This window comes from Dunckerocampus dactyliophorus, chromosome 8, assembly GCF_027744805.1.
Source record: "Dunckerocampus dactyliophorus isolate RoL2022-P2 chromosome 8, RoL_Ddac_1.1, whole genome shotgun sequence".
In the NCBI taxonomy this organism is placed as follows: domain Eukaryota; kingdom Metazoa; phylum Chordata; class Actinopteri; order Syngnathiformes; family Syngnathidae; genus Dunckerocampus; species Dunckerocampus dactyliophorus.
The window spans coordinates 119959-141130 of record NC_072826.1 but is presented as its reverse complement, the minus strand read 5'-3'; the positions used below and the strand labels follow the sequence as shown (position 1 = coordinate 141130).

The 21172-nt window shown below is 42.2% G+C and overlaps 1 protein-coding gene across 6 annotated transcripts in view; it reads left to right on the top strand.

The window, feature by feature from the left end:
- Window positions 1-21172, top strand: part of dip2bb (disco-interacting protein 2 homolog Bb) — a 57314-nt gene extending 36142 nt beyond the window's left edge. For 2 of the 6 annotated variants that reach the window (XM_054783768.1, XM_054783767.1), the window contains 16 exons: window positions 6105-6217; window positions 8593-8616; window positions 8957-9037; window positions 9114-9237; window positions 9317-9438; window positions 10892-11003; window positions 11097-11206; window positions 11371-11501; window positions 11642-11810; window positions 11874-12044; window positions 12213-12274; window positions 12628-12685; window positions 15336-15410; window positions 15480-15654; window positions 15823-15946; window positions 17105-21169. In XM_054783768.1, coding sequence (XP_054639743.1) covers window positions 6105-6217; window positions 8593-8616; window positions 8957-9037; window positions 9114-9237; window positions 9317-9438; window positions 10892-11003; window positions 11097-11206; window positions 11371-11501; window positions 11642-11810; window positions 11874-12044; window positions 12213-12274; window positions 12628-12685; window positions 15336-15410; window positions 15480-15654; window positions 15823-15946; window positions 17105-17357 — 1904 coding nt within the window. In that variant the 3' untranslated portion in view covers window positions 17358-21169. Of the gene's footprint in view, window positions 1-6104; window positions 6218-8592; window positions 8617-8956; window positions 9038-9113; window positions 9238-9316; window positions 9439-10891; window positions 11004-11096; window positions 11207-11370; window positions 11502-11641; window positions 12045-12212; window positions 12275-12627; window positions 12686-15335; window positions 15411-15479; window positions 15655-15822; window positions 15947-17104 lie in introns of those variants that run through there. The other 4 variants (XM_054783772.1, XM_054783769.1, XM_054783771.1 and 1 more) reach the window with 4 other exon arrangements.

The window sequence follows — 21172 nt, the reverse complement described above, 5'->3', positions numbered from 1 at the left end:
AGATGAGGAAGGGAGCTCACACACAAAATTGCACGCAATGGATAAGTCAGCCAATGAGATGAGAGCGTAGGCGGTGCCCCGATAATCAGCCAATGAGATGAGAGCGTAGGCGGTGCCCCAATAATCAGCCAATGAGAGCGTGAAGCGTCAGAAGGCGTCACCAATTGTACTGTTAGTCTCTCTGTCGCTTGCACGGACTTGACGCTTCACGTTATATGGAATTCCTTCCGTAATACGATGCGAAAAATTTACATAAATTCTTTACGTTCAGTGGAATTTACATAAAAGGAGGTTTACGTTATGCGAGGTACTACTGTATTATGTATCATTATTCACACTCCTACCGTCAGGCAGACGCTACAGGAGTTTGAAGTCCAGGACCACAATGCTGGCAAACAGCTTTTATCCACAGGCCATCAGGCTTCTCAACGAAGCACTCACACACACCGCATGCAACACACACACACACACTCATAGCACTTTATTTATTCATTTGTATTATTTATCTCTATTAATGTCTCTTCTGTTGTTGTTGCTTAATTTATTGGTATTTATGTTTCTTCTGTTCTTATTCTTTTCTTGTGTTTTCTTTCTTTTCTTGGGAGAATGAACAGAATTTCATTGCATAGTATAACTGCCTGTTTTACTATGCATATGACAATAAAACTCTTGAATCTTGAATCTATATACAGTATATACTGTATATCATTATATATTATGTATTATATACATATACAGTCAAACTTGTCTATAGTGGCTACTAGAGGGAGTCTGCAAAAGTGGCCGCTATAGACAGGTGGCCTCTATAGACAGGTTGGCGTCCAGTTTGAATGTTGACCAGTAGAGGGAAAAAAAGGGAAAAAAATAATAATAATAATGTTGACCAGTAGAGGGCACTGCGGACTGCGGATAAAAGTTGTACAGCACTACTAGGCTTGTTATTATCATGGTTCATGGTTCATGGTTTTAATTTATCCTGAACATGCATATGAGTCAAACAGTAACACATCACATAGTACAATTCACAATTTTGCATGTCCAAAAAGGAGTAGGAAGAAGCAAAGCTTATTTAATCCTACCCCTCATCAGTTTCACATCAGTTGCAATACATTTATTCACCTCTTGTTCTTCCAAGTGTACTTTGTAGGTCTACATGACAATGTAGTGCAATCATAGCCAAGGTTTTTACTTACTAAAAGGAAGCTAGAGGCTTAATAATAACTGATAGAATATATCCACGACCCACAGAACAAAGCTGTGCTAGTAATGTCTTACGCTTGTTTTTAATATTTTACTTTTTATACGGCACAGTGTCATTACAGCTTTAGTTCATCATGAAGTGACGGGAAGTGACGGTGGGCGTCCCGAGCAGGAGAGCTAAGCTCAGTGCTAGCTGTGAGTTTGGAGAGAGTTGGGAAGTGTGTTAATGTTGGCGTGGATGTAAAGTCCTGCAGTGTTCTCCGCTGTTAATAAAGCCATTAAAGTGCATCGGCGACGTGAGTCTCTCCTTCCCCACAACAAGCGGCATTACAGTATTGACCACTGCACACCAGGAAATAAACAGTGTCATTTCTTACAGGCATTGCCGCGACAGCTATGTAGTGGGGCTTGTTTAACCTTTGCCTTGTGGGCAAGCAGGAAGGAGAGACGATGCTGACAGATGTGTGTGTGTTCTGAGCTGCTGTCTGGTGGCTGCGTTCAGTAAATAAAGTTGGCAGAAGCAACAAGAGAAGTTTCCTTCTTAACTGGAGTCAAGACGCCTTTATTGTATTGTATTGTATTGTATTGTATGTACTTTATTTATCCCACAGCGGGGAAATTTACTTGTTACAGCAGCAAGACAAGTAAAGAGAACAGTGTAAAGAAAGCATAGTGTCTACAACATGGTTCAGGTGGTGCAGGTGTTGTAGAGCCTGACAGCGGTCGGTATGAAGGACCTGCGGAACCTCTCCTTCTTACACCGTGGGTGTAACAGTCTGGTGCTGAAGGAGCTGCTCAGGGAAACAACAGTGTCATGTAGCGGGTGAGAGGTGTTGTCCATGATGGATGTCAGCTTAGCCAACATCCTTCTCTCCCCCACTTCCTCCACGGAGTCCAGAGGACCGTCCAGGACAGAGCTAGCTCGCCTGATCAGTCTATTTATCCTGCTCCTGTCCCTGTCCGTGCTGCCCCCTCTCCAGCAGCCCACAGCATAGAAGATGGCTGAGGCCACCACAGAGTCATAAAAGGTCCGTAAAAGAGTCCTGCACACACCAAAGGACCTCAGTCTCCTCAGCAGGTGAAGGCGACTCTGGCCCTTCTTGTAGAGGGCGTGGGTGTTGACGGACCAGTCCAGCTTGTTGTTAAGGTGAACACCCAGGAATTTGTAGCTGTCTACCAACTCTATGTCTATGTCCTTTACTACGGTTCGGAGCTGAATAACACTGACAAGTTAAGCCAGCGGCAAAGAAGACGGCTTTTTTTGTGTCGAATACAGAAGATGAGGACTTTGATGGATTTGTGGATGAGGATTGATCAAAAATAACGTGAATACATTCTAAAATACTTCAATTAAGTACAACCGAACTCTTTGCTCCCGCTGCCTTTTTAAAAACATACGCTAGCATGCATGCTATCGTATGTTTTAGCGTGCATGCAGCATTGTATTGTATTGCGTCGCTGGGAGCACGTCCTGTTCCCAGCCTACTTTGCGGTAATGTTTTGATGCAAATGCTCTTAAAGTTACATGTTTGACCAGGAAATAGCAAGCTCAAAAGAAGACGGCTTTTTTATGTGGAACAACTGACAGTTTGTGTGGATCTTGTGAATGATTGTGACTGAGCTATGACTCAGTAATTAAAGTCTACACACGACGGCTTCATTGATTGAAAAACAAAACTTTTTTGTGCATGAAGCTTCTACTTGAGTCGGTAATTTGGCCGCTATATGCGGTCAGATATTGACCAAGGGAGACAAAATGGGTGGCCGCTGGCCGCGTTGGACAGGTGACTGCTATACACAGGGTCTATAACATGTAAATTTGCTGCGGGGGATTTTGACTGTATATAATATGTAATATAAAACCTGTCTTAGCGGCCACCTGTATATAACGGCCACCTGCCTATAGCGGCCACTGAAAATCATCTTCCCCCGCGCGCGCGGGAAATTTACGTGCCATAGACCATGTGTATAGCGGTCACCTGTCTAATGCGGCCAGCGGCCATCCATTTTGTATCCTTTGGTTAATATCTGACCGCATATAGCGGCCAAAGTGCTGACTCAAGCGGAAGGTTCATGCACAAGAAAGTTTTGTTTTTTTAAGCAATGAAGCCGTCGTGTGTAGACTTTAATTACTGAGCCCTAGTTCGACATAAAAAATCCGTCTTCTTACTTTGCAATGCCACCCTGAAAAGATTCAATGACGGCCAAAATACCTGAATAAAACATCTAAAATATCACTTAATTGCTGACTAATTAGAGATTAGAAGCCCATTCAATCAGAAAGGAGCAATGGTATTGTTAGTTTACGACGATCTTCGCACCTCCTCCACACTCAATTGTTCACGCACACACACATTCATGACTGCTTCACGCGTATCCTGTACATATCACCTCGGGCTTGTTCACTAAAATTTTTGTTTCTTGCTTTTAGAATCCATCCATCCATCCATTTTCTATACCGCTTTTTCCTCATTAGGGTCGCGGGGGCATGCTGGAGCCTATCCCAGCTGACTTCGGGCGACAGGCGGGGTACACCCTGGACTGGTCGCCAGCCAATCGCAGGGCACATATAGACAAACAACCATTCACACTCACATTCATACCAATGGACAATTTAGAGTCGCCAATTAACCTCATCTGCATGTTTTTGGGAGGAAGCCGGAGCACCCGGAGAAAACCCACGCGCACATGGGAAGAACATGCAAACTCCACACAGAAATCGAACCCAGGTCTTCCTGATCTCCAAGCTGTTACTGTGTTGGCCAACGTGCTAACCACTAGACCACCGTGCGGCGCTTTTAAAATCGTGTTTTAAAAAAAAATCAAAGATGGAAATTTGTGACTTTCTGCAGGACAGGAGCGAGCGTCCCCTGTCCTGCGCTCTTATTTGGCGGGCTGTGCCTTCTCCGGGGAGGAAGAGGCAGCCGCTTCATGCCTGGTGGCCATGCAGCTGCGGTCAATTAACATTTGTGGTGGATAAAAGGCCAGCGCTGTCGAATGTGTGGCGCTGGTTCATTGTTGTTATTGATATTACTAGTTTCCTCACCGGAGCTGTTACCTAGATTTACCTACCTGTTTATGTTTCAACAGAGCGTTTTCCCCTATGTCTCTTGGTTTTGCTACAGTCTTTTTGTGAATACATGTTAATATGTGTGCGCACAAATTCAAAATGGCCGCCAACCTGTCTATAGCGGCCACCTGTCTATAGCGGCCACTTTTGCCGGTTCCCTTCAGTGGCCGCTATAGACAGGTTTGACTGTACATATATATTCTGTATTATATACAGTATATATCATTATATATTATATACATAAATATTCTGTATTATATACAGTATATATCATTATATATTATATATTATATACATACATATTATGTATTATATACATTATATACATATATATTATGTATATATGTATTATATACACATATATTACATATTATGTGCGTATATACATATGTATCAGGGGTGGGAATCTCACGATTGCCACCTCACGATTGCATGCGATTGCGATTCAGAGGCCTGCAATGCGATGATAAAACGATTATCCAGCATTTTTTTTTTTTTTGTCATCAATAGTTTCATGCATCATTTTTTTCTATATCTCATTTCTTTTTACTCACTGTGTCCTACTAAAAGAAAGCATATTTGTAATGATCCACATGGAAGTAAACATGAAACACATGGGTCTTTGGTTCCATCTACCAACATATTTCCCGTTGCACAGTAGCAGCACCTAATATTCTGAGTAACCAACAAGTCAAAAACAGCTTTCATACAAAATGTAGATTTGTGTACCAGCGGCTGTCATAAAGAATAATGAGATTGAAAGGATTGTAAAGGTGACTATAGGGGTGTTATTTCATGTCTACAGGGCTCTAATAATGTTAAAACCTGTATTTAGAAAGTCATAAACAGGTTTTCTATGCTCTAACTACCAAAATATTCCATATATTAATGTTTAATTCCACTTGGCTGAATTTGGTTTATTGTAGTCAGGTATGCAAGGAATAAACAAACAATGACATTTGGTTGTATAGATTATGTAGATTAAAATGCACTTTGGAGGCAAAAGGCGGTGGTGTCTCTCTCTCTTCTCGCTTCTGTCTGCACCTCCCATTGTCTTCTGCATCCTGATTGGCTGTAGACCTCTGTGCCGTGTCTTGTTGTGGTCATGGCTAGCAAACTAGCTAACCATGTGAGTTGCTTGTTAACCGCCAATAAACAATAGAAGAAGAAGAAGAAGCTACCCGTGTCACTCTGGGCACTTTATGGTTGCAAGTTTGCAAAATCCACAATGTCGGCGAATGTTCTGCACCCAAAATGCAGAGGAAGATGCTAACCATCGTACAATACATCACATGGTTGTAGGGCGCCATGGCGGAATAAAAGAATCTTCAGTTTGAGGAGTAGGAAAATAAAATGACAGGAGCAGCGGCGCCAGGACAAAGGGGCACGGTCAGAGGAGTGAAATGCGCGTGAGTCACTTCATTTCTTGTGTCCAACCTTGCAGGTTGATCATTCAAATTCAAACGAAGGTTTGAACTTTGAGAGAAATGATCATGCCTGTGTAAAAGTGTATCAAGTGTACGGTGGGGGCTTTTACAGCCTTAAAATATACACAATCATTGGAAACAAATCAAGTTGGCGACTTGGCCGATTTCACTTTTGCAGGCTATTTTGGGAAGCTATCCCCTGCCATAAAGAAGGGAGCTCTGCACATCTGTATGGAAATGTAAACATGAGGTGGAACAATATTTATTCATTCAGAAAAGAAATACAAAAATCCATTTCAAACCAGGAGATTGATTAAGAAAAGTAGTGAAGCTGATTCACCAACAGGAGATTTGCTATCAAATCAGAAAAGTCACATGGTGACTTCTCTACTTCCTGTTTCCTGTAGTCGGCGTTGGTCCTGCGTCGGTGATGGTGGGAAACCTGGTGGCAGGGAAGAGGATCGCCCAGGCGGCGGGCAGAGAGCTGGGCGTGATTGAGGACCAGGATCTTGTTCGCAAAGTAAGGCGGCCGCCAACACCTGCTGGGCCAGTGCTTCTCAATTCTTTTCTGTCAATCCCCCACCGGGGAACAGAAATGAGAAATGTTTTTGTGTTCTCCCCCCCCCAATTTTAAGTACTATTGAGAAAGTGATAACATTTATTGATGTGTACTGTACAGACTGAACTTGAAACTGAAACCAGCAAAATGCAACAAATGGAGAGCAATGAAGCATACAAGCACCTTCAAGAGTCCAATTGCATGCTGAGTACTAGAAATGTGTACACGTTGGCAGGTGTCCACTGGTATTCAAAGTCCTCCCTGCCTCTCACGTTCCCCTTGACAGTTCACCACATGCCCCCAGGGGGACTCGCCCCACTATTTCAGAAGCACTGCACTAAGGAAGGCCATACTGTAATGTTTGGTATCCATTTGGTACCAAGTAAATACAGGTCCACCATTACTGATACCAGGTTTTTTCAGCATCCTTGAATAATTGAATGATTTTGCCTTTAATTTGTTGATTGTAATTATGATCCAAATAAAACACAAGACAAAGATTTTAGGCAAATGCAAAACATATTTTTAGTCAACTGATTTGTGAACTACGATAAAAATGATATCAATGTAGCACTGTAAGAAAATGTAGCAACACAATAATACCATTGATTCATTCATTACATACTATACAATACATACTATTGGCTTCTCCAACAGCTTCCATAAGCGCAGTCATGCCTGACTTTGTAAACACGATAGAAATAGTCATCCCTCACCGCTTTACACTTGAATTTCACAGCTTCTTCAAACTTAGGTTCAAGGAAAGTGCACTTTTTTTCATCCACAATCCTAATGTGACACATGAACACATTTCTTTCCCTTTTCTGTGCGTTGTACGAGAGAAAAGGAGTTAGCACGAGCCAGCTAACAATGCACGTCATGGCAGGTACCTATTTGGACTATGAGGCCCTCTAAAAACACCTCTAAGAAGGTTTTATGGTTTTCTATCCATGCTGTGGTCATGCATTAACAAGTACGTTGATGATAACATTACAGTATCTTGATGATTTAAAACTACTTTCCTAGGCGCATTGATTTGACGTAGCCCATGGGCGCTAACGCTACTACTACCGTCAACAAAAGCAGCATAGAAACAGCGCCGACACTTCCAAGACTTGTGCTCCAGTCCTCAGGTCAAAAATGCTGACAGTCTTGGTAGCCAAATTGAGAGCCAGTAGTGTCCACTCTTCCGTCTGTCCCGTTGCAGCGGCTTGTGGCGTTGTGATGCTGAGACTAGCAGCTAGCCAGATAAATATAGTTTTGGTGTTAGGTGCTACAATAACAATGTCGCTGTAGCTTGGTTGATATACAGCTCACTTATGGAAATGGAACACTGTTGCCGTTTTTTTCGAGGGCTTTAGCGTCAAACTAGGTACCTCCCATGATGTGCATTGTTAGCTGGCTCATGCTAACTCCAGGCACAGAAAAGGGAAGGAAAATGTGTTTATGTTTCACATATGGATTGTGGATGATTTTTTAAAAAGTGCACTTTTCCTTTAATGAATAAATCATTGCTGTTTCCTGGTTAATACGGCCCATTATTAGTCAAAAATATGCAGATATAAGAAAACATGATGTAATTTTTTCCTAAATTAAGCATTTTTAAGCATAAAATGAGGTAAAATCCAAATATAAAGGCATTGAGAAGATGCATTGAAAGAGGTTGTGATGATATGTAGTATTGTACACTGGTCACTAGGTGTCACTATAGTTACATTGATGAGACAATAGCCATTTCAGGAAGTACTGTACAGAACAGGAAGTAAAAAAGGCACAACAAGAAACTCATGCTAGCATGTGAGTCTACTGTATATTATGTCTTGTGTCTTATATTCTTTTATGATATCTACTATATTGGGTAATAGGAGTGTAAAGGTGACTATAGGGGTGTTATTTCATGTTTAAAAGTGTATTTAGAAGGTGGTAAACCGGTTTTCTACGCTCTAACTACAAAAATATTCCATTGGTAAATAAGGAAACCTACTTGTGGGACAGTGGGGTATGGAATCAGTGAATGGCGATGAACAAGGCATTACTGTATAACAATGCAACAATACCTTTGTGAAAATAAGCATCTCATCGCGCCCTTATGGGATGGACGGGATGGAATGCAGCTAGTGAAGCTAAGTGTGATGTATTTAGTCATGAATCAACAGGTATGATCAGTGTTATTGATACACGGATGACGCGCTGGTGTGGGTGTTGTGGTGTGATGCTTGGAGAGGGGAGGTAGACGTGTAAAAAAGCTGCTCTCTCTCTCTCTCTCTCTCTCTCTCTCTCTCTCTCTCGCTCTCTCTCTCTCTCTCTCTCTCTGTTTCCCGTGTCTTTGGATGTAGCTGTGTATGTGGCCCACCGTCATGGTAAGAATCACCGCCCCCTCCCAGCACCTTCCCAGCACCCGCTTTTATTTTTGCCATGCACAGACCAGTGCCGTATTGTGCTTTTATTTTGGTGTTCTTGCTCGACACATGCAAAAGTGTGTGCATTGTCATCCATTTTTTGCTAGATGTTTTTGTTGCATATTGTGAAAGGTTGTTATTTGGAAGAGCTGGGCTTTGCTTCTTCTTGACCTTTGCTGCTGTGGAGCATCTTTTTCTTTACGTGGATGATGTTGACTTTCCTCCCTACACTTAATTTGTAGTAAATATGGCTGGTAAATATTCCAGATGACCACAAATAAAGCTTTTTTTTCCCCTCCAGCATCAGTATTTGACAGAGGCTCTTCAGTGGAGGGCGCAGACAGATCCCGACCATGTTCTCTTTGTGCTTCTGAATGCCAAGGTAGGTCGTAAAAACTCCTAATAGAGGAAGAAAGCCTGTTTTTCCACATGTTGTGTGTCTTTGTGAAATCTTGCAGGGTGTGGCTGTGAGCACGGCGACTTGCGTTCAGCTTCACAAGCGAGCTGAGAAGATATCTGCGGCGCTCATGGAGAAAGGCAGCATCAACACGGGCGAGAACGTGGTGTTGCTTTATCCTCCTGGTACTTTGCGCTGCTCCTCCTGCCATTGTCTTCATGTCATGGAAGATATTGATGACTCGTCTTTCCTTGTCTCTGCAAGGGATTGACTTGATCGCCTCCTTTTACGGCTGCCTCTATGCCGGCGTCGTTCCCGTCAACGTCAGACCGCCGCACCCTCAGAACCTGGCGGCCACGCTGCCTACTGTCCGTATGATCATTGATGTACGTTTGTCTTGACTCTGTTGAATGAATCATTTGCCAGAGAACATTATTTCTGTACGATTATATTGGTTTTATAAACCATCAGTTCCTTAAATTTGCCTTAAATGGCAAAACCACACAAAAACAACAAAAATGGCCAATTATCTTACCATAAACTAATAGTCATAAATTTCAAGTTATACTGGCTTTCAACTTAAAATGTCATGTTCATCCACCAGATGGTGCTACTTTTTCCCAATCAAAGCATGCAGAAACATTTCTCACATGGAGTAACCCCTCACCACTTGGCGCTTTCTTTGAATTTCACAGCTTGGCTCCTATCACGCTATTTCAAACACATATTTATTCATAAAACATACTCACACATTTCGCATATTTTTGCCGAAAAGGAGCATTTTCAAGCATAAATGAAGTAAAATACACACATATAAGGCATTCAGAAGACGCATTCAAAGATGTGATGATATGTAGTATTGTACACTGGCCACTTGGTGTCAGTAATGTCACATTGATGAGACAATAGCCACTTCAGGAAGTACTGTACACAACAGGAAGTAAAAAAAAGTGCACAGCAACAATGAACTCATGCTAACATGTGAGTCTATATTATGTCTTATATGTATTATTATATTATTTTCTCTTATTATGTCTACTATAATGGGCAGTAGGAGTGTGCTATTTCCTGTCTCGAGGGCTCTAATTTAATTTGAAGGTTGCAAACAGGTTTTCTATGCTTTAACTACAAAATATTGCATTTCTAAAGAAGGAATCCTACTTTGCAGAAATTTACTTATCACGGTTGGGTGTGGAACCAATGAACCACCATAAAGGAGGGATTACTGGATTTTAGTTTCCCTCACAAATATATTTAGCATTGAAGTAGTAAAGGTTGACTTAAATATCAGCATATTTTGTCATTACTGACAAATGACTGTGGACTGAGAGAAAAATCTTTTTCATAATGAAATTAAGAAACACGTCAGTCTTCGGTCTAATGTTACAATCTTTGGTCTAATATTACAATCTTTGGTCTAATATTACAATCTTTGGTCTAATGTTACAATCTTTAGTGTAATGTTACAATCTTTGGTGTAATGTTACAATCTTTGGTCTAATGTTACAATCTTTGGTCTAATGTTATAATCGTGTGTGTGTGTGTGTGTGCGTGCGTGGACAGGTAACTGTATTGTCAGACAGACAGATAGATAGATGGACTGATAGATAGACGGACAGATAGATAGATAGATAGATAGATAGATAGATAGATAGATAGATAGATAGATAGATAGATGGACAGATGGATAGATCGATAGATGGACAGCTGGATAGTAGGATGGATGGATACTGTTCATGTTGGGACCGGTGAGTGTCCACGCAAAGGATGAGTTGTCATCCGTTAACGTCTGGCAGATGAGTTCACCTCTCATTTCGTGGAACATTTGGTTGTCACCAGGTCAGTAAAGCTGCGTGCATCCTCACGACTCAAAACCTGATGCGGATTCTTCGCTCCAAAGAGGCGGCCGCATCTGTAAACATTAAAACATGGCCGACAATCATAGACACCGGTGAGCCGCATGCCGTTCTCCCCTGCAACACATTCTGCTATTGATTATTTATTGGACAAAGTGTCTCTGATATACCACCTTTGTCGTTTGCAGATGATCTTCCTCGCCGTCGGCCTCCTCAGATCTATAAGCCGCCCACAGCAGAGATGATGGCCTATCTGGACTTCAGCGTGTCCACTACGGGCATGCTCACTGGAGTCAAGGTGAGATGAGACAAGCTTGGATAAAAGTCTTGGACTTGGATGAGTTTGTGAGTCGAGCCAAGCCAAGCCACAGATGTTCTTCTTGATGGTTAAGATGTTGTATAAAGCCTAAGAGAAGCAGGCCTATTCAGTGGAACGATGTTCTGTCATGTCTCTGTGTTCAGATCTCGCATGCAGCGGTGAGCGCACTGTGCCGCTCCATAAAGCTGCAGTGTGAGCTTTACTCTTCTCGTCAAATCGCCATCTGCCTGGATCCTTACTGCGGGCTGGGCTTTGTCTTGTGGTGCCTCGCTAGGTACAGCCAACTCATTCCTTGAGGTTCACAGGGTGGGGGGCTGGTGTATCTGAAAGCAAGCGTTCATCATGGAAAGATCATCCACAAACATTGCCATCTGCAACGTGATGGTCTTCCTGTCATGCTTTGTTGTGCTGCAGTGTTTACTCAGGTCATCAGTCCATCCTGATTCCTCCCTTTGAGCTGGAGAGCTGCTTGTCTCTGTGGCTGAGCACGCTCAGTCAGTACCGCGTCAGGGACACCTTCTGCTCCTACTCTGTCATGGAGTTCTGCACCAAAAGACTGGGCACGCAAACAGAGTTGCTCAAGGTGCTGGCCGACATCCGTGTACTTCTGGATCCCTGCGTGTTTATTCTTATTTCTTTTGAGTAGGCCCGTGGTGTCAACCTGTCGTGTGTACGAAGCTGCGTGGTGATCGCAGAGGAACGCCCTCGCCTGGCCCTCACACATTCTTTCTCCAAACTCTTTAAAGATCTGGGCTTGTCCACCCGGGCTGTCAGCACCACTTTTGGCTCTCGGGTCAACCTGGCGGTCTGTCTGCAGGTACGTCCGCTCTACATCATCTCACAAGATTCTTTTGAATTCATTTAGAGGTGGAAAGAAAATGGAAGGCGGGTGGAAAAGAAGCAATTGTGGATGTCAGCGAAGATGTCAAATGACGGTAGCCAGCAGAACTATGATGGAAGCTTTTGTGTGTTTGTGATCTTGTAGGGCACCACTGGTCCTGATCCATGTACGGTCTACGTGGACATGAAGTCCCTCCGCCATGACAGGTAACACCACCTCACCCTCTGCTCTTTACTGTTCCCCCTTCCCCACTCACATGGGGTAGCATGGTGAACTGTTGGGGGGGAAGGGGGGGGAGGGGGGGGGGGGGGGCTTGAGAGGCAGGGAATACTTTCAGTATCAGTACAGACCTGCCAACGTGTACACCTTTGTGGTTCAGTCAAGTTCAGCCTGTAGAGTACAGATCAATAAATAGATATATTAGATATTAGAATATTAGAATAGATAGGGCATGACAGAAAATGACTGAGAAGCACTGATCTATCCAAACAATACAACCAGAAGCCTAGTAGATCATTTGCTAGATATCCTATCAGTGATGGCAATGTGATTGTTTCAGGGTGAGACTGGTGGAGAGAGGAGCTCCTCAGAGTCTTCCACTGATGGAGTCTGGCAAGGTGAAAACATGTCTTGTCTGGTTCATGCATCTCCAGTATGTGAATGTATGATGATTGACATAAACACAACATATAACATAAACGTAACATACATAACATAACATAACATAGCATATAACATACATAACATAACAGTATATGACACAACATATAACATACATAACATAACATAGCATATAACATAACATATAACATACATAACATAACATAGCATATAACATAAACATAACGTACATAACATAAACATAACATAAATAACATAACATAGCATATAACACAACATATACCATACATAACATAGCATATAACATAACATAACGTACATACCATAACATAGCATATAGCACACATAACATGCATACCATAACATAGCACATAACATAACATATAACATACAAAACATAACATAGAATATAACATAAACATAACATACATAACATAGCATATAACCTAAACATAACATACATAACATGCAACATAACATATAACATACATAACATAGCATATAACATAAACATAACATACATAAACATAACATACATAACATAACGTACAACATAATATAACATATATCATACATAACATAACATAGCATATAACATAACATATAACATAAACGTGACATACATAACATAACATAACATGCAACATAATATACAACATAACATAGCATATAACATACATAACATAACATAGCATATAACACAACATATAACATAAACGTAACATACATAACATAACATAGCATATAACATAACATAACATACATAACATGACATATAACATAACAGCATATAACATACATAACATAACATATAACATAACATATAACACAACATATAACATAACATTATCGATCCATCCTTTTTCTGTACCTCTTCATCTTCATTAAGGTCGCGGGGGCATACTGGAGCCTATCCAGCTGACTTCGGGCGACAGGCGGGGTACACCCTGGACTGATCGCCAGCCAATGGCAGGGCACATATAGACAAACAACCATTCACACTCACATTCATACCTATGGACAATTTAGAGTCGCCAATTAACCTCACCTGCATGTTTTTGGGAATGTGGGAGGAAGCCGGAGTACCCGGAGAAAACCCACGCACACAGGGGGAGAACTTGCAAACTCCACACAGGAATGCCCAAGGGAGAATCGGACCCAGGTCTTCCCCATCTCCAGGCTGTTCCTGTATTGGCCAACGTGCTAACCACTAGACCACCGTGCGGCCACACACACATAACATAATAAACATAAATTAACATCACATATAACAACACATAACAAAATATAATGAACACACATTAACATAACATAATAAACATAACATAACATAATTAACATAACATAATTAACATAACATATAATAAACATAACATATAACATAATTAACATAACATGGTGAACATAATAAACAACATACTTAACATAACATATAACACAATAAACAGAACAAAAGATAACACCACTGTAGAACCCAAGAAGTGTGCTTAGAGCAGGGGTCACCAAGGTGGTGCCCGCAGACACCAGGTAGCCCCCACGACCACACGAGGTGCCCGCAAGCCTGCGTTTCATTCAGATTTTCAGTTAATAATGAAAGAACAGTAGAAAGAAATGCATTCTGAAATACAAAATGTGAGTTGTGGACACCAGCATTTTGTTAATGTTCAGGTAAAACAAGCATATTCGCTTTGTCTGGGTTTAAAATAAGCTCTGAAAATAAATGTAATTTCCTGGTCAAACATGTAACTTTAAGAGCATTTGCACCAAAACATTACCGCAAAGTATGCTGGGAACAGGACGTGCTCCCAGCGACGCTACAATACAATACAATGCAGCATGCACGCTAAAACATATGCTAGCATGCATGCTATCGTATGTTTTTAAAAAGGTAGCAGGAGTAAAGAATTGATCGGTTGTACTTAATTGAAGTATTTTAGAATGTACTCACGTTATTTTTGATCAATCCTCATCCACAAATCCATCAAAGTCCTCATCTTCTGTATTCGACACAAAAAAGTCTTCTTTGAAGCTTGCTACTACAGTGACACCGTTTATTTCCTGGTGTGAGACAATGTGCACTGGTCAATACTGTAATGCCGCTTGTTGTGGGGAAGGAGAGACTCACGTCGCCGATGCACTTTAATTGTTTTATTAACAGCGGAGAACAATGCAGGACGTTACATCAAGGGCAACATACACACACTTCCCAACTCTCTCGACACTCACAGCTAGCACTCAGCCCACTGTCACTTCCCGTCACTTCCTGATGAACTAAAGCTGTAATGACACTCTGTAGTATAAAAAGTAAAATATTAAAAACAAACATCACAAAAGACAATACTAGCACAGCTTTGTTCTGTGGGTGGTGGAGAATAACAAGCCTAGTAGTGCTGTACAACTTTTATCCGCAGTCCCACAGTGCCCTCTACTGGTCAACATTCAAAATGGCCGTCAACCTGTCTATAGAGGCCACCTGTCTATAGCGGCCACTTTTGCAGTCTCCCTCTAGTGGCCGCTATAGACTAGTTTGACTGTATATTCATTGAAACTGCAGTGGACCCGTGGTGTTTGCATGGCCTTGTTATCAGGTCTTGTTATCAAATGGTCAAATGGATTGAAGAAAGTTGACGTTGTGGCTATTTTCAGATCTTGCCGGGCGTTCGAGTGATCATCGTCAACCCAGAGACCAGAGGCCCGCTGGGGGACTCTCATCTGGGAGAGGTAGTCCAAGCTGAGGTTTGAAGTGCCATCCGAGTGATGGGTGACCCGACGTGAGCTTTTGTCTGGTAGATTTGGGTGAACAGCCCTCACAATGCCAGCGGTTACTACACCATCTACGGAGAGGAGAGTCTTCAGGCCGACCACTTCAACACCAAGCTGAGCTTCGGAGACCCGCACACGTTATGGGCCAGAACCGGATACTTGGGCTTTGTGAAGAGGACCGAGCTTCTTGACGCCAGCGGAGGTACATTAGCAAGGTTTCCTTTTTTCCCCCAAATGTTTAAAATGATACTTTCATAGCTGCTTTTTATTTGGGCTTTGTCTTGTATTTGATTTGCACTACTGGCTTCTGTACTGCTGCTACTGGAGCCTTCATGGCATTCAATGTCAATTGGTACGTCTGCATTGTCAGATCGGCACGATGCTCTTTTTGTGGTGGGATCGCTGGACGAGACCCTGGAGCTTCGCGGCCTTCGCTACCACCCCACCGACATCGAGACCTCTGTCTCTCGCGCCCACCGCAGTATCGCTGAAAGGTGAGAAAGCTTTGACTTTGTCTCATACACACAATTAGATGCATTTTTATGTCCGACTGAACTCACCTTCTACTCCAGCCATGCTTTACTTTGTACGTGCCACTGATGTGCATCACGAATACCATACAAATATTGAAATATTTACACAATATGTTAAGGACATGTATTTCTTTATTTTTGATGGATGTCTGTAGTTTAGGGGCCTGCAATACAGTAAAGCAACATTCCTGACTGTCATACAAGTAAAAATTCAAAGTCAAACTAAGTCAAAAATACTCGTATAGCTTTTGGGTGTTCGGAGGTTCTGCTGCACAGTAGATCCTTGCTATCTGGGGGGGTTACTGTCAAAGACCACCTGTGAAATGCGAGTCATTAATAACAGCTGAGTTATGCTGCTGCACTGAGGCGCGCACCACCGTACGCAACGTCTGCTTGCTCCTCCCCCTCCAAGCCTTCTTGCTCGCTTCATGTTCTCCTCCATTGATTTAACACATGCATTAATTCCAGCTGCAATAACATTCTCTGTTTGTCTTTAATCGGCGTTATGTACTACAAAGGAAGTAGAGAATTAACAAGCTAAATAGTCCATGTGTCATGAAAACAGGCCGCTCGGTGGTCTAGTGGTTAGCATGTTGGCCACACAGTAACAGTCTGGAGATCGGGAAGACCTGGGTTCGATTCTCCCTTGGGAATTTCTGTGTGGAGTTTGCATGTTCTCCCTGTGCGTGGGTTTTCTCTGGGTACTCCGGTTTGCTCCCACATCCAAAAACATGCACGTTAGGTTAATTGGCGTCTCTAAATTGTCCATAGGTATGAATGTGAGTGTTTGTCTATATGTGCCCTGCCATTGGCTGGCCACCAGTCCAGGGTGTACCCCGCCTGTCGCCCCAAGTCAGCTGGGATAGGCTCCAGCAAGCCCCCGCGACCCTAATGAGGAGAAGCGGCATAGAAGATGGATGGATGGATGTCATGAAAACGCTGGTGAGGATAAGCGGCATAGAAGATGCATGGATGGGAGGGTGTCATGAAAACGCTGCCCCTAGTGTTTGGAGAATTATACCACACACTCAACCCTGTTGGTGACGGCGTCAGAAGGCTTTAGTTTGGAAAATAAACATGTTTGAGGAAATGGTCGAGTCACACTCTTGTCGCTCGCAGTGCTGTGTTTACGTGGACCAACCTTCTGGTGGTGGTATCGGAGCTGTGCGGGTCGGAGCAGGATGCGCTGGACCTGGTGCCTCTGATAACAAACGTGGTCCTGGAGGAGCACCACCTCATCGTGGGCGTGGTGGTCATTGTGGACCCTGGGGTCATACCCATCAACTCCCGGGGAGAGAAGCAACGAATGCACCTTCGGGACTCCTTCTTGGCGGACCAGCTGGATCCCATTTATGTCGCCTACAACATGTGAGGCGGTCTAGGCCTCCTGGTGTGTGCTGGAGCGGCCATGTTTGAATATTCACTGTGTTTTATTGATGTGCAAATCAGCCCCAGGCAGCAAAACCAAACTGCCAGGAGCCCCCCCAAAAAAGCCTTTGTTCAATTGCACTTTTTACGTAAAGAGCCCGTCACCCCAACACTTTGGAAATTCCATGTACTTGTTTTGACATAAATAAAATCTACATTACATTCCAGGAGCTTTCACAGTAACACACACACGTGCACACCCGTGCACACATGCACACGTGCTTCCCCACAATCACCGAAAAACAAAACACACAAAAAGATGCAAATCATCAAACTAGCTTCTTGTTTGATGCTGCGTTTACACTTGTCATGTTTGGTTGGCTTCTGATTTAAGATGATTCATATCTTCATTGCCGATACCAATATCAGCAGCATAAATGATGGCTGTCCAGTAGCTGACTATGTCCTGCTATTAGTCCACAAATACTGCTGTTAGAAGTCACATGTAGTATTGCCTGAGTGGTCACTAGGTGTCAGTAATGTTCCATTGATGAGACATTAGCTTAGCTTGCGCTGCATGATGATGCAGCATCCTTCCATGGCGACCTTTTTCACTTCTTACTTTGTCTTTTTTCACCACATCCTTATTTAAAGGGATAGGTGGGATGTTTTGACATCCCCATCAGCAGTGTAGGCCATCAACGGTGACTTTCTCTATGCTAATATGCAAGTTATGTCTTATTATCGCTTATCAATCCTACTATATTAGGTGATATGAGTATTAAGGTGGGGCCAAGTGGTTAGCATGTTGGCCACGCAGTCGGGAGGTTGGGAAAATCTGGGTTCTCCGGGTACTCCGGCTTCCTCCCACATTCCAAAAACATGCATGTTAGGTTCGTTGGTGACTCTATAGGGGTGTTACTTCATCTAATAATTGTACAATTGTAAAATCAATTGTAAAAAAAACATTTGTAAAAGGTCATAAACAGGTTTGCGATGTTCTGACTACAAAAGTATTACATTAATTCATATTGAATCCTACTTCTCAGAAATTCACTTATCACAGTCAGGTCTGGAACCAATTCACCACCATAAACGATGGACGACTGTTTAGGTTTAGGACAGGAAGTAAAAAGACCAACAACAAGGAACTCTCCAATACTAACACACGAGTCTATTTAATGTCTGAAACGTCTTATTTGGTCTTATTATGTCTACTATATTGGTAGTAGGAGTGTAAAGGTGACTATAGGGGTGCTATTTCATGCCTAGAGGGCTCTAATAATGTTAAAAAGCAAAACTTGGAAGCAATTCCAAAGCGCAGACATACTGAGCTTGTACGACTTCATCACTCGCGTGGTGATATCGTTATTGGCACCCAGCAAACAAGCTCTCGAATACGAAGCATACGCGGAACAGAATGACAAACATGGTAAAGATGGTCTATGTGTGACGACGGACGTTTTTAAAAGTATATTTTACAAGCTTTTCATGCAGTCTCAGCTAAGCTACTGTATGTTTTAGTGTGGAATATTTGAGTTACATCACGTAATGTCACAAAGGTGGAAACACTAAGTGAACCGCCCCAAGTACACGCCAACTTTGTTTTTCTTCCTTCCAAACCACAAGTGTGAATGCAGCATTCGTTTGCTTATTTAGCTAACTTCCGTGTCCTGAGATATAAAAAAAAAATCCCAATCATGCCCTAATATTTCATATATAATCTACTATTTCCTGCCTTATGAAGTTCCACATTCCTCTCCCGGCTTTTGTAAAGGCTGTTTCTTTTCCTTTGGCTTGAAAAGGTGTTAGAAATCCTGACAAGGGTGCAAATAAAAAGCCCTCTTTGTATTTTAGATACTCTTCTGGAAGTGTAAATTCATGTTTTTAATTGTACAAATGTATCAAGTGTGACTTCCGTGGACTGTAAATAAGAGAGAAGAGCTCTGTGACGGAGGCTTCATGTTGCACTTTCTTCACACACAACAGAAGTCTATTTTGTTACACTAATGAGGCATTGTGTTCATCATCTTGCTGGTGAGTTTACAGCGAGGGCTGTTGCTGTTTAAGGCCATAAAGAATTCCAAAGTGTAAATGAGCAGCACTTCAACGCGCCTTTCTACCTTCACAGCACTCAAAGCGCTTTACTGTACTGTACACCGTTGCCTCGCTCAGCCAATCGCACGCCAGTAGAGGTTTAAGACGGGAAAGAAGCAAATAAATGCGGCTGTTTACGGGCTGCCAGGTTATTCATGCAGAAGACGTTCATCACGTTCGCTTTGGAATGATGCACAATGACATAATAATGACAATTCCAGCTAGCTTGTTTCTGATATTAGTGTTTGGGTTCTTCACTGGGTTCAGCGTCTGGATCTGGAAGCTCTTGTAGCAAAGTGATTTGCATCAAAGGCATGCGCTTTTTTTGCTCTCTTTGCCGTCCTTTGTACTGGAATTATAGAATGATGTGAAACCCTTAGCCTCTTCTTACATGGATATCAACTTAACACCATATTGGAAATGCATACTGTATGTCATCTCCTGTCTTTTTGACCTCATTTCTACATTCCCTTTCCATTTTAAAAGATTGCATGGAAGAAATACACTCTTGATCCAAACGTTAAGAGCAGTTGTGAAGAATGCACATTTTGCACTGTTGGACCTTAAGGAGGTTCTAAGTAGAGATTGAAAATGCAAAAAGAAGAAAAAAGCAATTTATTGCAAAGAAGCGTTCAAGTGAAGTCGGCTGTTCATCAGCTCCTCAAAAGTTTCAAAGGCAAAATGTGGATCGAATGTGATTTAGTGTCGGGTAGTCACACTGTCATGATCTCTTGATGGCAAAGGCAATAAAGCTTTCTGTCTTTGAGGGCGGTGGGATTGTTGAGCTGCATAAGCAAGGCCTCTGGCAGTGCGACATTGCTGCTGAGGTTGGACGCAGTAAAAGCCACTGAACAGGCAGCTTAGCAAACATTTGTACTTTTTCACATCTACGACAACCATCAAAGGCCCCCCTTTACTTTGGAACCAACATCATCCATGTGGATGCAGAGAAAAATCTTATTTTTTTTAGCGAGCCTCTGAAGGCCAGCGTTTAAAGGGTTAACGTTGCAGCAGAATGCTTGCATGACTCCAGAATGAATTGTGAGGTGCGGAAGTGGAGAAAAACAGATATATATATATATATAAGGACATATATATAAACATATATATATATATATATATATATATATATATATATATATATATATATATATATATATATCAGTATGGGGAGAGTGTGTATATATAGGTATGTATGTATGAAATATTCAGGGAATAAAACTAACACAGGGATGGTGGACCAGGTGGTCCCCTGGTGCAAATACTGAAATCATATTTAGGAGGAGGGCTTACTGTCCAGCTCTCGTCTGCCCGCGTCGCTACCACGTCGACATTTTGGTTCTCCTGCTCTTCTGACGTCAACTCCTACACACTATGCAAACCTGACGACGTCTTGTGAACCACGCTGATACGTTTTTGAATAACCATGAAGTCACTGGTAAAGTTTTAGAATAATTGTTTGTTTGAGTTGCTCTGTTGATATTGTGTATGCTCCCCTCAGCATGTTGTAGAAATATGACCTATTTGATGACTTCTTAGCTTGTCCTTGAAACACAAAAGGAGGCAGTTCAACTCACTGTAGTCCACTAATATCCCCCCCATTTCTTCTCACTTATTGGATCATTTGCTTGCTTGTACTTTTGTTTTATACTTTATGTCAAAGTAATAAAAATGAATAAAGCAAAGCATTTACTGTAAGTGTCTTGCTGTTGTACCACTTCC